The 16,698-nt window shown below is 37.8% G+C and overlaps 1 protein-coding gene across 2 annotated transcripts in view; it reads left to right on the forward strand.

Annotated features, from left to right (window-relative positions):
• Window positions 1-16,698, forward strand: part of LOC149796316 (uncharacterized) — a 78,970-nt gene that overhangs the window by 38,355 nt on the left and 23,917 nt on the right. For both annotated transcript variants that reach the window (XM_089960964.1, XM_089960962.1), the window contains exon 6: window positions 10,838-10,921. In XM_089960964.1, the coding sequence (XP_089817090.1) occupies window positions 10,838-10,921 (84 nt within the window). The remainder of the gene's footprint in view (window positions 1-10,837; window positions 10,922-16,698) is intronic.

The following is a 16,698-nucleotide window of genomic DNA, read 5'->3' on the forward strand; positions in this document are numbered from 1 at the left end:
GTAGTTGATGTTGCAAGTAGATACAAAGATGCGGAACCGTTAACGACTAAAACAGCATCTGAAGTAGCCAATGCTTTTGAACGAATTTATCAACGAGGATCTGGACCACAAGGTGGTCTGCGATGGCCAAATATATTACAAGCTGATCCTGGCAAAGAATTTCAGGGTGCAGTATCATCGCTGATGAAGCAACATAAGGTTACCATCAGACGAGGACATACTGAAATTCACCGTGATCAGGCAATTGTTGAGCGATTTAATCGAACACTTGCTGAGAGGTTATTTGGATATCAATACGCGAAGGAATTCATTCAGGGCAAGAGATCACGCGAATAGGTCGCAAGATTACCAAATGTGATAGCTGCATTAAATAATGTAATTACTCGAACAACCAATATGAAACCTATTAACGCAATATCCAAAAAACATATACCACAACGACGTGATTTTTCAACACAACCAATACTGGGCGATGTCACTGTGAGATATTTATATGAACCAGGTGAGCTTGAAAAGGGTAAAAAAAGAGCGACTGATCCTATTTGGAGCATCACGACACACAAGAAAGATATCTAACATAACTAGATCTACTGGTAGACCAGCAATCTACAGACTGGATTCAACTGCTCCTCAACGTGGGTTTACACGTGAACAATTACAAGTAAGTCCCGAGGACACACAATTACCGCCCAAATCACTTAACTAGCAGCTCTACGCCGGTTGCACTCGAGACAGGTCAGCATCACATTTTCTCGTGTATGACCACGGTTGTTATCTTTTCTATCTACGGTGAATTGTCTTGGGTGTTTACTCGAATACTGCCACAACGTTATACAATTACAGCTTACACAATGATTATTCTGCTGTTGTTTCAGTGTCATGATAAATTCAACATTAAGGTCAAATTCTCGATTATTTTTTTTTTGTCACTCTGTTTGTAACCGGCTAATTTTTTTCTTATTATATCATTGCTGTTTTCATTCTTAATTTCATCAGCCATTTGCTCATCCAAGATAATCCTTCGCAGTTGAGATATTCTTCTGACTCTGGATACAGCCAAGTAAACTAAGTTTGACCACTCGATTCGATCACCAACGATCCAAGCAACTGTATCAGAGATAGTTAGTCCTTGAGATGAATGAATCGTCATTGCGTATCCTAGCGTCCACGGGGATTTATCAGCGCGCAGTACATCTTCAACAACACTGACATCAACTGTAACAGTATCATTCAGCACAAGATTCTGCTTCCCCCCTGACTGTCCTGGTATATCAACGTCGATATTCTGTAACCGCGTATCAGCTGGTCTATAACGCAATGGCACTGGCAGTGTTGGAAATTTTTTCTTGTGTAATTGAAATAACTGTTGTCGAAGTGTGTCTCTGACTATCTTTCTACTTGCCACTATCAAATCGTTTGGTCTCCACGTTTTCCAAAAGTCGCTCAAGGAAGTTTCTGAAATCACCTTGTGTATAATTTCACACTGAATTTTATTCGGTTGTAGTCTGATTAACGTTTTAAATTCCTTTAATTCTGCTTCGAGAGATCTATGATCATCAGTTATCTCCTCGTAATAATCAACAAAATTCTTCAACCAATCTGTGGAGATGGTCCAACAAACGGAGGTGGCTGAACGTGATCGCCGCACATTATCACAGCTGTATTTTTTGTTAATAACCAATCGAGAAATGTTTTTAATGTTTCTAACGGTACCGTACATATTTCATCCCAGATAATAACCTTTGGAATATATTTCTCCCCATTCGATCTGAAGTCCACACACTACCTCTGTATTTGAGAAAGTTGTGATAAGTACTACAATTGACTCCTCGTTGTTTCATCTGCCTGGCAAGTCTGTGTGTTGTTGTTAGCACAATGATATCAGAATTCTGTCGAAATAATTCGATTACTCGAGTTGTCTTACCAGAGCCCCCCGCCCCGTTCAAATAAACGGTTTTGTGTCTGGATACTGGGATATACACACACGGTGCATTCGACATTTCCGATAATTCTGATTTACAATAACTATCTTTGATCTCAACATCAGTGGATTCACAATATCAATGCAACATTTCCTTTTTTATTCTCCATGAACTCCATGATTCGTCATTGCTTGTGAAACGAGTCAGTAATTCTAAATATTTTTTATCCATATAAAATGAATCCGTTGCAACTCTAACTGCAGTGTTAGGAAATCTATTTATCATCGATAGCAAATTTATAGAAACATAAGCAAGCATCGAAGATCTTAAATGGGTGTACTGAGGCGATTCTCCATTAATGTAACTAACAACTGTGCTCAAGTAAGCGTCTTCCCGATTACAAAGTATATCTCTTGCAGTGGCATCATTAATTATAAAATCTAATTCAACATCATCCCTAATCAGTCGTGAGTGATGTCGTTTATGATCATATGCACCACCCTGAGTATATTCACCGATTATTCTTCTACCGAGATCTTTTGCTGTTTTTTCACTGTTGCTGAGTTTAATCTTAAGAATATTAGAAGCATCATTAACAATGACATCCGCGGGTAGATCTGGATATTCCTGTTTGCATTCTTCGATGACCTCATCGAGACTGATACGCTCCGGTGTTGGTAACCAAACCGAAGTCTGTTTTCGGTACGATATAATTGCTTCACTGACAACCAACGATATTAATATTTTACTGTCAAGCATATGTCGTAATAACACTATTGGCGCCCAACGTTTCTCCGAGAAGTGTCTGCCAAACCAAACATAACAAATCGGATGAAGATTCATAGTGAATTCAAACGACGTTACACGAGCAAATCCTGTCGGGGAAAAATCGGGTAATGGACCATTAATTGATACTCTTACCATCACATGACAAGGATGACCAAATCTTTTAAAATATCCGGCGCACTCGCCCATCTTAAGAAAACTTCCGGGATAACACGCGGTCATGTCCACGGAAATCATCTCGCTGATATTATACTTGGTGTTCCACAAACCGCCGTGTCCGTATTCAATACAACTATTCTGGACATCTTCAAGGAACTCAGCGTGTGTTGGTCTCCATGAATTTTTCTCTCTCGCGGCATGGGCAGCAAGTGACGGGACTGTAAAACAACAGTAAATAATTGCTCAGTATTTTCTGAGTATCTCTGTGCGAGTTTTCTCATTTCTTCGTGGAGAGATTCTTTACGATATAATTCGCCGTTAGGTCTTACAAATTGATCATACTCGCCTTCTTCGGAACTTTTAAACATCCACACTGACACAGGGTCGTTTCTGCTTATTCGGCTGATAGCATCAAATATTCCACTCCAAAAGATCTCTGACGAGTAATATCTCACAACACGATTTCATGGAAATATTGTTACCGCGGAGGTCCAAGCGTGAGCGTTGTGGTCAATAATTTCAATTGGCGCTCATCTTGATTTACTGATTCATATAAAACCTCTTCTGTTAACGTTTTTACTATCATTGGAAAATTTAACTTACTTGATAACTCAGCGACATCGTTTATTGACGCTCCTGTATCCTTAACCAATTCAGCCCATTTGTTTATTTTTTCACGTCGCAGATCAGTTAAACCGTTTCCACGCTTTGCATTTTTAAATGTTCTATTACTCGCTCGGCTACACAATTCAGCTTTGAAAATCTCATCGGGGTAAGATCATTAATGTTGGGTCTATCATTTAGCTGATAAATTCCGTAAATGACCGCTGTTACAGGATACGCTCGAGCGTAATATGGTCTGTCGATCCTAGTCAGCATTCCTGGTTTGGAATCTTTACTTAACAGAGCGGTTTTTCCATTAGCAAGGACAGGGTCACGTTTGTCACGAATAATCCACGTATCGAAATCCGCCTGCACAATAAACTTTATTCTGAAATGATATTTCTGATTGAGGTAATCGATGATTGTTTTCGCTCGTGTATCACTCATTGTAGCGTCCTTGACATCGTCGTCGCTAATATTTTCAATGTAGACCACACCATTCTTCTTTGGCTTCTCTGATAATATCAAACAGACCAGTCAGGGCTTGCCTCCGCGAATCAGGGGTTAGTCTGTCAAGATCGAATCTAGAAGCTTTCCAAGGCTTGATTGCAGATAATCTCTCAAACTCCTCCATATTATATTTAAGACAAATGTTTAAATAAGAAATATATATATATATATATATATATATATATATATATATATATATATATATATATATATATATATATATATATATATATATATATATATATAATGCCTCAAACCAATCAGTGCAAGTGGCTCAAGGTAGGATCTGTAACTCCTTGTAACAAATCCTGCAGAAAAGAATTCTGCGGGGAACATTCCCAAAGCATTCGAAGAGGGAGTTTGGGACCAATACCGTGTCTGCGATGTGGTGTTGGGGTCAGGGGTAAAACACAATTGTGCGCAGGTTGCGAGGTGAAAAGACACCGTGAACTTAAGCGATATTATAACAAAAAGAATAAAAATGATGTGCTGAAATGTGAGCGCGATTATAAAACTAAGTTTTCAGACAAATTATAAATTAAGCAAATTATAAATTAGACAAATAACATTATTATATAAAATGAACCAGGAATTTGTCCGACACCCTGTCATCAAGAATTACGAAGCGTCACATAATGGTGATATTAGAAACTGTAGGTCAAAAAAAACAGTTGGTTTTGTTACTAATTCTGGTTATCTAATGTTTGGTGCCGGGAAGAAAAATTATTACTGTCATCGACTTGTATTGGAGGTTTTTTACGGAGAGATCAAAGACGGTCTTGTGATCAATCATATTGACGGAAATAAACTTAATAATAATGTATCTAACCTGCAAGCTATTACACAACGCCAAAATGTTGCACGTGGATGTGCTGGGGGGAAGAGAAAGCCTAAGGCAGTTAAATCCTTGAATGAAGAGACCGGCAAAGAGATGGTTTTTCAGTCAATGGGCGCGGCTGGTAAATATTTCGGTATTAACACCGCTGAGGTACGATATGTTGCAGAAAATATAACCAAATCGGCTTTTTCATACTCGCATAATGCCTGGATTTCGTTCTCTTATATTTCACTGGTGTTTGATACAGATAACTCCTGTAAAAGTCAATGATGGAATTGCCCTCTCTTGATTTTATCAAGGTGATTGCGCAACAGCCGCTCATCATTTTATTTTTGGTTTTTTTTCTTTTAAATATATAATTATATAAATAATGAATTAAGAAAATATCAATGATGTAATTGTTGCTATTAAAAAATCAGAAAAAAACAGATTTAATATATCTAATGAATTAAATCCTGAAATAAATCATGTCTGATTTTGAAGCACTATATGAGGCTAAATTGGAAGGTCGGTATATTTTGCCTGCTCAGTATAAATTTATAAAGAAAATCCACACAGAGTTATATAAATCACTAGCTACAATAGAAGAACATCAACTGGATGAATTTGTCCCTCTCTGCCGTGCAATCGAAAAAATCAGGTTAGCATTATCCGAAGAATACGAATAAAAAAAATAATTAATACTCGTGCAAGACAGTTGAGAAAAAAAGATCGAGAGTTAGATCCCCTTGATTGGGAAATGAAATTGAAAGTCTTGCTGCACTGACAGAAAAAAAGATATTTTTTACCCACATCAATCTGACCTGCATCAATTTTATTTTACCCACATCAATCAATCTGATGAGTTATCTTCATTTGTATCAACTACATCTGTATCAATCTGATCTGCATCTGCCGAGTTAAATAATATTTCCTTAAGCCGATCAAATGTAATGCAGGAATGCGCGTAATTTAAAATCTGATCTCTGTCACATGTGATCACACAGATACGTTTCTGCTGCAGTTCATCTAACTGTTCCTGCGTTAATAAAAAATCTTCATTACCGAATACATCAATAACTAAATCAACTGTGCTGACCGGGGGCTGCATAAGCACCTCTTTGATGTAGTTTTCAAGTGTTTGCTTGTCGTGAATAAAAACCTTCATATGGTGGTACATATACAATACTCGTCTGATTAATTAGGAATCATGGTCTGTCAGGAAAAAATAATTTTAAGCGACAGTAAAAGAACACGCTGACTGTCAGGATTTTTTTCTTTTTGAATAAGATTCCTTCAAAATCATAGATTTGGTAGTGGAAATCTACGATTTCTAAGACTTCTAGGATGGAAATCTTTATGATGAAAATCTTTACGATGGAAATCTTTACGATTTCACAAGTAGATTAATATGTAGTGTTTCATGCCTTAAATCCAGAAGGTGATTAGATTGGTCTGTTAGTTTGAAATTTATTCTTGATAACAGTGGATTATAACACTGCAGATAAACCTGATTGATCGGCTCTTGCACAATCAGGTATCCAGGTGGGTCTTTCGGGGTGAATGAATAAAGAACAAATCCTTGCTGAGCTTGATTTGATACTGTTGTGTCCGTGCTGTAGCTGCCATCGATTACATCACACACAAGATTGACCGCGACCACAGGGGTTATATTTAGAATTTCCGGGGACACATCTCGACCTGTCCCTTCGGGGTCATTGTTGTGCCGAAGAATAGTTGCCGGTGTTAGTGCTTTTTTCCATGCAGCAAGTATGTCATCAAAGAACCCATCAATGAGATCGCTGACTGATTTTTTTAGTTCGGGGACACTATACTGAGGGAATTTATAATTTGGCAGATGTGCTGTTGTCAACGAGCGCGCAGTTAAAAATCGCTGCTTAAAACTATCGTCATCTGAGAGAGAAATCATTATCTGAATTACCCGATAGTTATGTTCCATGTCGGATGCAAGTTGATTTAACATTTCTACGTGTTTAATGATTTAATCGCGTGAAGTTATATCGGAAAGATGTTCTTGAAAGAGTTGACGTAGTTGGTGAAGTTTTCTTTTATGTTCTTGATTAATTTCTCTGAAGTATCTAAACATTTGATTTGGACTAAGTCTTTCACCACCAAATGACCAAAATTCTCTTCCATCACCCTCGTCTATATATTTAATATGGATTCCATCTCCACTCAGCGGTGAATTTCTTACTCTAAGTAAAAAATCCTTGTACGATGGTGCCATATCGTGATACGAAGTCTTATCCGTGACATAGTCAGACTTTTCCGGTTCTGGTGGTATCGATGGTGCTTCAGGTGGAATTTCAGGCCATCCTAACACTGTTCTGATCGAACTCTGATATATATACACAGTGTAGTCTGGAGTGCTTATTTCGATCGCAGAAGACAGAGTTGGTTCATGAACGGTTATTTTAATCTTGGATTCATTTCCTGATATTTGTTATTCGACGCTTTAATTCCTCATCGATTTCATCAATTTGATAAGACCCGGTTGGTATCCCAATGACGTTCCAGTCGGGTGTATCATCGGGTCGGTTTTTATGTGCAAACACAAACAAATTATTCGCTGGTAATCCACCGAACGATTTTGATCTGATATTGGGCCAACTGTGATATACTCGCAATTGTGCTAGTGCGATTTCATTCACGGGAATCGCAGTTGGAAAATTAATACTAAATTCAGGGTTAGTCGAACTTACCTTTATCATTGAAATTCTCTTGGGGCTTGTATTTTCGACTATCTGTTGAAGTAATTCTGTCATTATCTATCTTTGTTGTTTTTAAATGGCGGGTGCAGTCTTCGTATATCTTAACCATTAACGCGAATTCGGAATCTGATATTGTTGTATCGTCGATGCTTGATGATATCAACGACGATAATTTTTGAGTATGCGGCTGTTGTTGTGTTTAGTTGTATGATATAATCGTGCAATTTTGTGCTCGTGCACGAGGATATTTTTTCGCAATTCTATTAAAAACCCCTGCGATTGCAGTTGATGAAGAGACGCATATTGTTACTGCGATTGTTACTGGCGTTAGCGCTGATAATACTACTCCGGTGGATGCAACTAACGCGGATACTGAGTATACTAACGCATCCAGGATGACTACTCGTCGTTTATATTTTTTTACTTTTAGGTTGTATTTGTCGATGAGGGTTTTTAACTCTGATTGCCATTCGCGTAGTTGATCGTATCTATATTGTTGCGCATCTAATGTTGTTGTTGATGCTGTTAAGGATGTCATTTATTATCTTACACAGTAACCAATTCAGGTGTTTCAGCTACAAATTCCAAACACCACCAGTAAGATGTTGCGGTTAATTTCTTATCGGCTGCTTCCAGTATAAATTCCTCTTCGATTCCCTTGTTTAATATGATAGTAACAATCCCGGAAAACTTATCGGTGGAATGTCGCCAGGGATATTTTGTGAAAATCTCAAATTTTGCAGCACTGAACACAGATAGTCTATACACACCAGTAACTGTTGCGGTATATTTGATAGTTTTATTTTCTTTAGACCATGTTGCAAATCCAGATGATACCATGTACACTATGCTGGTAAAATGCCCACGAGTAACTCCAGGTGGGAATTTAATCAAATCGGTTTTATTAACGATCTTAGGAATCCCACTTACGATATCTTGCTGTGTTTGTTTGATCGTGTCAATATCGGTTTTGATACCTTGCTGTGTTTGTTTGATCGTGTCAATATTGGTTTTGATATTAGAAATATTTATGTCAGCGGTATGCGGAGTGCTGAAGAATCCTTCTGTGGTTTCATTAACTTTTTGAAAGTTTATACGATGTCTTGAAAACGCGTTTACGTGAACGTCATACTCGGCTCGCAGCGTGGATAATTTATCATCAACGGTGCCATAGTTAACGTCAACATATTTTTTCGTTGCAGCATCTTCGTCGGATGTTGGATCTCTTAAAACAACTATTTTGTTCCCGTTCATGCTGAGTTCACCTGTTATTGTGTCACCGGTATTTTTTAAGCAATTTGCTACAACTTTTTTTATCTCGTCTCTGATGGTTGTGAGCGATACACTTGAATCCCGGATTTTTCCGCTGTTATTAAACACAGGAATGTTATCTGGGGTAGCTCCGAGAACCCTGAGAACTATGTCATTCCATTTGATATTGCTGGTTTTTAGTTTTCCGTATCGGTCCTGAAAAATAACAACCTCATCTGGGTCTATCCCGGATAACGTTAAAAGATTATCGATTTCATCTTTGGTCGCATATTTTGATAAATCTATATCGCGTTTTTTTGTCTTTGTTTCGATGAGAGATCTTCCGTAAATATCTACCATTATTCTTTTAAGGATAGTTTAAATAGACCCGCGGTATACTCGTGCACGACTTTGTGAGGCGGTTTGGTTGATTTTGATATCGCGTCAAGCACATTTAATACTTCACGACCACATATTGGCGGATCGGTTAGTGTTTGTGTTGGTAGCGTTGAATACCAGACTGGAGTGCTTTGCACTCTACGTGCGTACTTGAAGAATTCGACTGGCGGTGCTAGCCCATACGAATCGAAATAGATATTTCCACGTGGATCGATCGCGTAAGCAACCCAGTGAGTTCCCGGACCATGTGCTGTTATCAAGATTAATAATTCCGGTTTCTGGATTATTCGGTTGTTGTGGTAATTGATCTCGCATAAAGACGCCTTTGACAATTTTATATTTAATTGTTTAGCAGCATCGACCAAATCAAAATTTGACATCGGTGAAAACACTTTGTGTTTTATCAGAACCGTTTTGGGTAGCATGAAGGCGGAGTTCCTGGAAGTCTTAGACCCCGTCCTTTTTTGTATCCTTTTCCAGTTGCTTTCTTTAATGCCATTCCAGCAGCTGTTCCAACAGCTCCTAATGCGGCTGCTTTTGCGACAGCTGGGGCAGCAGCAGCTATCAGTGCTGGTATTGCTGCAAGAAGAGGAAATATACCACCGGTTTTAATCATATCCTTGATGGCTTTTGGAGCGAAATCAAGTTGAACTCCAGTTTTTGCTTGCTTTGCTTTATTGAAATGTTTTAGTTGGGTTTTAGTCAGCGATAACTTATTTGGACCGCCGCTAGCGATTTGATCGTTTTTTAGTGTTGTCGTTGCTCCACATGCATTTGCGTTCTTTGATTGTAATTTCTTTACTTGACCAGAAGTCAAAGTAACATTAACGTGACTATATGACATTTTATAATAAACGTGATTGATCTAATTGTCTACACATTGTTTTAACAATGTTACATGTTTTCTACTGGTGCATCAACGATTCTCATTTGGCCACCAACACCTTCAAGTATCATTGATTTGTCACTGAGTATAACAGCAATTGCTCTGTAATTCTCAGCTGAATTTACCATGGCTCTGAAGTGTACATCAACGACAGATTGCTTAACTAAATCAAGATGCTCCAACGAAAAGTAATAAATCGGGTACAACCTTGTAAAATCTAGTTGCGATATTTGTAAACCAGTGTCTATGTTTTGATCACGTCCCATGAATGTCATCAAGCGATGATATGCACGTGCTACTTGATTACTATCAAAATCCAATTTTATATCCTTGGATGGTTCTTGATGCCCGTTTATTCTTAGGGATACTTCAGTGACGCCAAGTTGGTCAAATTTCATTGGACTGTATTCTTGATTGTTCAATCGATCAGCCCTTTGAAAAGCAACAAAGATATGCCTCGTGCAGAAACACCTTGCTGTGATGATATATGCCAGGTGAATAAACCGTTAACAAAATTTTGATTACTGACGGTAGTCACCGTTAACCACGACAATATTGATTTACCGCCTTGATCCATAAAAGAAAGTAGACGCTGTTCCTCAGTGATTGATGGAGTCATTACCGGCATCCATAACGCGAGTTTAGATAGTACTACTTTACCCTCAGCAGAGGGAGCTCCTCGCCAGATAGCATCATTATCCTCTTTTCGATAAAGAACAATTGTGTGTTTGGCAATAAATTTCTTGCGAAACTCTTTATTTATTTACTTTAGATACGAACAAAATACAGTCCAACGAGACAGATGGAACGGCACACTCAAAACTAGAATATGCTTCCAGTAGAAGAAAACACAGAGGTAAGACTGTGACAGACATTTTGTACGTGTTCTTATTGATTTTTTTTTCCAGTATAGCGAACATTGATATTATACTGTTTCAAAATAAGGATTTATTATTTTAACTTTTTAAATGTTTTGTCTTGTTTAATTATGGAATGTTGCAAATAGCATATTTCACCCTACCATCCTTTCAAATTAACCGTGGTGATCCTTGCTGCTCAGAGATATAACACTGCAGGAGGACAGACTACCAGTAATATTACGAATCTGTTGTAAGTTATAAAATTAAATTTAAGAGGAACTTTCAGTACCGTAAATTAAATCTAAAATAATCCTTAAAAAAATCTATATGACAAGTCTGAAAGGATAGTGTAACGAATGAATTCCAGGTCTCGAATGTGCTGATGTACCAATATCCTTGAATATGCTGAAGTGCCAACAGACTTGATGCAATAAAATGCTTTGTCCACACTCCTTTGAATTAATTCACAATAATCCTGAAATATTGCTTTAGTCAAGACCGTCGAATTAGCACTTTGTAATTCCAATTAATAATATAAATAAATGATTCCACTCAAACTAAACCTAAATATAACATTAAATGAATTATACAGACTAATATTAAAACAAGAACAGGACTAGGAAATGTCAAACAACAATCAGAATAATTGTTTAACCCTATCCTTATATACGTCTCCATGACTCAGTTACGACTCTAAGTCGTAAATCACGTGACTTTTGTCGTAACACAACTCACCTGACTTACTCATCTAATGGGAAATTACCCCCAACAAGTTCATTATTCACCTGTAGAAGCACCTAAATGATGTAAAACTGCGCTAAGGGGAATTTGTCACAAACAAGAGGGGTTTCCTTTTTCACATTTAATTTGAGCCTAATGCTTCTAGATACACACACTGACTCTTTACACTGAATGGAGGACTTGAATGCGAGTGGGAATAGGCCCAGCACACACTCAACCTATTCAGTCGTCACTACTTAGCTAAATTTATGTTTGTATGAGTGGGAACGGACCCATCATACACTCATATGTTTGGTACTTAATTTTCAGTGGTGTTAAGGGCGTGCACTGCACGCTGTTTGTTTTCATGTCTGGCCGTGGCAAGGGAGTAGAGGGTGGAAAGGCGGTTTCAATGTCACATGTCGGTGCCCCTAGACTTCACGGTATCAGGTCTAAATTGTCGCCCTACACAATTTTGAGAAGAAAAAAAACTCTGTGCTGTTTTGATTTAGAGTTTTGCTAAAGAAAGGTATCTTAGGTGATAGTGTTTAGTAAAGTTTGCCACCTCATGTGGCTGGTCCTCATGGTCTTGGACTTTTGAGACCACCTTATATGAAGAATTCTGTTTTTTAGGTCATACTGGTCTAAATTGTCGCTTTATTTGCAGCCCTGTGCTGCTGGGCCTGATGGTCGTTGTTTTAGACCACCTTATAGATGCCAATTTGAGGTCTTTCTTTCCTAAAGTTGTTTATAGGTTTGCCACTTTGTGCGGTGGGTCCTGATGGTCTTGGGTGTTGGACCACCTTATATTATCTAATTTGTCTTGTAACCCAGATTCATGTATACAGTTTATTATATATGTGAGATTCAGGATAGGGTTGTTATTCATTAAAAATACTTGATGTGTTTTCGGGGATCCAATCTTAGTTTACTTCATTTTTAGTTTGGTTCTTTCTTTCTTTAGTTTGTGGCAGGTGTTGAATATATGTGCTTGGTCTTCTGGAACCCGGCAGTGGTATCAGTTTGGGTTGTGGGTTTGATGTCCTACGCATTGCCCAAAGCTGCTGGCCAGTTTGGTTTTTCCGGTATAGATCCTAGTTATGGTTTTTTAATCACTGTTCTTGATTTGTTGTTATATAGTTCTTTAATTAATAAATATATCTGCCTCAAGAAATTTTCTCTTGATTTAGTATTATTATTTATTATAGATGATGTGACGCTCAGCGAGTCACTTATAATTATTGCTTTAGGTATGTTGTTGTCCTTAATCCATCTGAGGGCTTCTAGGATGGCCCAGAATTCTGCTGTGTAAATAGAGCAGTGGTTAGGTAGCCTTTTGCCCATTTTAATGTTCAGCTCGGGTATTTCCACTGCTGCTGCTGTTCGGAGGGGGGGGGGGGCTCTGATATTTTGGACACATCAGTGTATATTTTAATTAAGTTAGGGTATTTTGTCATAATTTCAGTTGTGATAATTGTTTTAAGTTTGAGTTCCTTGTCTTTTTTATTGCCAAGTTCCATGTTTTGTTTGTTAATTGATGGTTTGATATTGGTCCATGGCATTGTGTGGTAGGTTCTTGTTAATTCGGCTTGGTAATCTTCAATTGGTAGTTGGTTAATCAATTGGTGTCTGAGTTTTCTTGCAGGGACGGTAGTTACTCTTTTGTTACTGAAAGGTGCGTTGCATTTATTGATGGCTATAGGGGTGAGGTGTGTGATAGGGTGGATAGTTACTCTAGCTGCATATCTTAAGGTTAATTCCTGCCTTCTTAGGTGTAGGGGTAGTTCTTCAGTTAGCAGTTAGAGTTTAACTAAGGATACAGACGGCAGAGCACCGGTGTAGGTGATTAGCGCTTTTCTTTGCATCTGGTGTAATTTTTTTAGGCTTCTATGTGGAGCTGAATTATATACTTGACACCCATTTGTCCAATTTTGATCTTATTAATGCCCTGTATAATGTTAAGAGTGTTTCTTGATTGGATCCCCATTGGTTCCTTTAAGGTTCCTTAATAAGTTCATGTCCTTATTGCATCTATTTACTAGGTCATTTATGTGGTATCCCGAATTAAGCTGTTCATCGTAATACATGCCTAGGAATCGTGCTACATTTACGAATTTGATGATTTTATTTTGTATGTTGAGTTCGGGGTACTTTAATTTATATATATGTTTGGTTGTAAAGAGGACTGCAATAATTTTGTCATGGGATAGTTTAAGTCCCCATTTTTCTCCCCATCTGCCTATATTGTTTAAACTATCTTGGATTTCTCTGATGATTGTGTGACTTGTAGGATTAACTGCTTTACAGATTCCACTGTCATCCGCAAATTGTGACATTTCGACTGGGTTGGAAGTTACGTTTTGATCCAAGTCATTAATCCTGATGTTAAAGAGTGTGGGGCTGAGTACGCTCCCTTGTTGGGTACCATTCTCGAGTAAGTATATGTAAGACTAAGTGTCCCCAACTCTAGTTATAATTTTGCGGTCAGTTAAGAAGTTCTCTATGAAGTTAAATAATCGTCCAGTTATTCCGAAGTGGTTAAGTTTGGGTAATAAGCCTTTTGTCCAAACGAGGTCGAATGCCTTTACCAAGTATATGATTACTGCAATTAGGTTTCTGTCTATCTTTTGTTTGGAGTTAAATGCCAGTTTAATTGCTGATTCCAATCGTATGAGTTGATCCGTAGTGGACCTTTTGTTTCTAAATCCGCATTGGTTTTCGGATATTAAGTTGTTACTTTCCAAGTGGTATTAAGTCGATTAGTTATTGCTCTTTCCATTATTTTGCAACTATTATTAGTCAGGGAGATTGGTCTATAAGGGTTTACGTCATTGGGACCTTTACTTTGTTTGTGGATTGTGATTACTATTGCATGTTTTCATTTATTGGTTAGTTTGCCTACTTCCCAGATCATGTTAAGCAGCTTTGTTATGGTGTATGTAGTCTTTTCAGGCAAGTTTTTATATACAATATAGCCTATTTGATCTTCACATGGTTTGTTTCCTTTTTTGATGTCATTGCTTTTTCCCATTCATATAATGTTATTTCTCTATTTATGTTGGATTCTTTAGGGCCTAGATTTTTAAAAAGGTGTATATGTGGTGTTTTCCATTTTATCCCTGTGTTGCTGAAAGGTTGGGGTGTGGTTTAGGTTGCTACTCATAGCTGAGAAATGTTTGGCTAGTTGATCTGCCTTTTCCATATTTGTGAGTACACCTGCTATTTTGAGAATGGCATTAACTGTTTTTTTCTCTATTCGATTTCATCTTGTCCCAAACTTGTTTAGAGCTAGTCCTAATATTGATTTTTGAGCAACAATTTTGCCAAGTTGTTTCTTTAGCCTGCTTAATTGTTTGTTGTTTTTTTTAAAAGTTTATTTCCTTTTCCTTATAATTTGTCAAGTCTATTGAGTTGTCTGATCGTTTAAATTATTTAAGTGCCTGTCCTTTTATCTTTATGTGCCTGCTTGCATAGTTGATACCACCAGGGTACTATTTGTTTAGATTTTGTGCCGCTAGTTTTGGGTATGTTGGTGGTTGCTGCTGTTTGTGTAATATTACTGATGTTTTCGTAGAAAGTATTAATATCCTCATTTTCTAAGTTATTGGTGTTTATTTTGATTAATTGTTCCCTAAATGCTCCCCAATCAGCACTGTCATATTTCCATTGTGGGTGGTTCTTTTATGGGATTATTTTAGACTGTCATCTGGCAGAGTTATAACGATTGGAAAGTGGTCACTACCAAGCGTGTCAGTTAGATCCACTCATCAGTCAATCATTTGTGCTAAATTTGGCTAGCATATGGTTATGTCGATGTTAGACAGAGTTCCATCCACCGGAATGAGACATATATATATGTACCATCATTGAGAATGGTCAGGTTGGATTCAGCAGCCCGTGACTCAACCAACCTGCCTCTTTGGTCTGTCATACTACTCCCCGCCCCCCCCCCCCCCCCCCCAGTTTGTTTGAGCAAAGTCTACGCAGATGACAATATGATCTTCTAATTTGTGTTTAGTGATTTGTCCATAGGTGGCCAGATTGGATACATTAGTGTCCCCCCCCCCCGGTCGTAAATATTAAAGATTTGAATATTACCCCTTCCCGTTTTAACCATTAAGGAATTAATTTCAAATGCCTAATTGCTACCTGGTGTTGGAGTCATATCAGCTGATATTATATTTGATAGGTTGTCTAAGATAAAAAATGGCGAGGCCCCCTCCCTGTCCGGTATTACGATTTTTTTAATAATCTGTTCAGTATCCTGGTAGTGTTGGTAAATGTCTAGTTTTATTAGATATCTTGCTTTCATGGAAGCAAATGATATCGGGCATTGGAACTCGATCTTGTAAAAAAAAATCAGTTTGTCAATGTTAGCTGTTATTCTTCTTGAGTTCCATTGGTATATTATTAAGTTACTTTTGGTTGTGCTATTCATTATGGTATGTAGTTATTTAATTTGTTTCTTAAGTATAAAAGGAGGGGATTAAATCATTTTGGTTAGCATTTGTCGGATCTTTTCCATTATTTGCTCTAGATTTTGTTTGATTGAAAGTAATTTATGATATCTGTTAGTATTTCTTTGACTACCTTTCAATTGAGGGTTCTCTTTCGGTTTTATTGTTTAACTTTAGGTTTGTCTTATCTGTTAAGGTGGGGAGGGGTGCATTTGGGTGCCTTTTTCCTGTTTGGGTGTTGTCACAACAGTCTTGGATTTTTCTGTGTTTTGCAACGTTCCTTGATTGGGTTTTGTATTTGTTTCATTTAGTTTTCTTCTTGTTTCTAAGTTTGTGTCAGCTGGTGGTGTCAATTGTTTGGTTGCATAGTAGGGTACATTTTTGGCGTTCATTATTTGAATAATTTGTCCCTCCCTGATGGCATAGGGACATGTGGGTGATTGTGGTATATGCTCATCCCTGCAGTTTGTACATTTAGGTGTGGCCTTTCGGCACTGTCCCTTATGGTTCCCCCCACATTGTTAGCGTAGTTTGCTAAATTTGCAATTGGACGCGTAGTGCCCCCAATGCTGACATTTGCTGCAGAACCTGGGTTT

Source organism: Sinohyriopsis cumingii, chromosome 6 (genome assembly GCF_028554795.1).
Source record: "Sinohyriopsis cumingii isolate HCF-2022 chromosome 6, ASM2855479v2, whole genome shotgun sequence".
In the NCBI taxonomy this organism is placed as follows: domain Eukaryota; kingdom Metazoa; phylum Mollusca; class Bivalvia; order Unionida; family Unionidae; genus Sinohyriopsis; species Sinohyriopsis cumingii.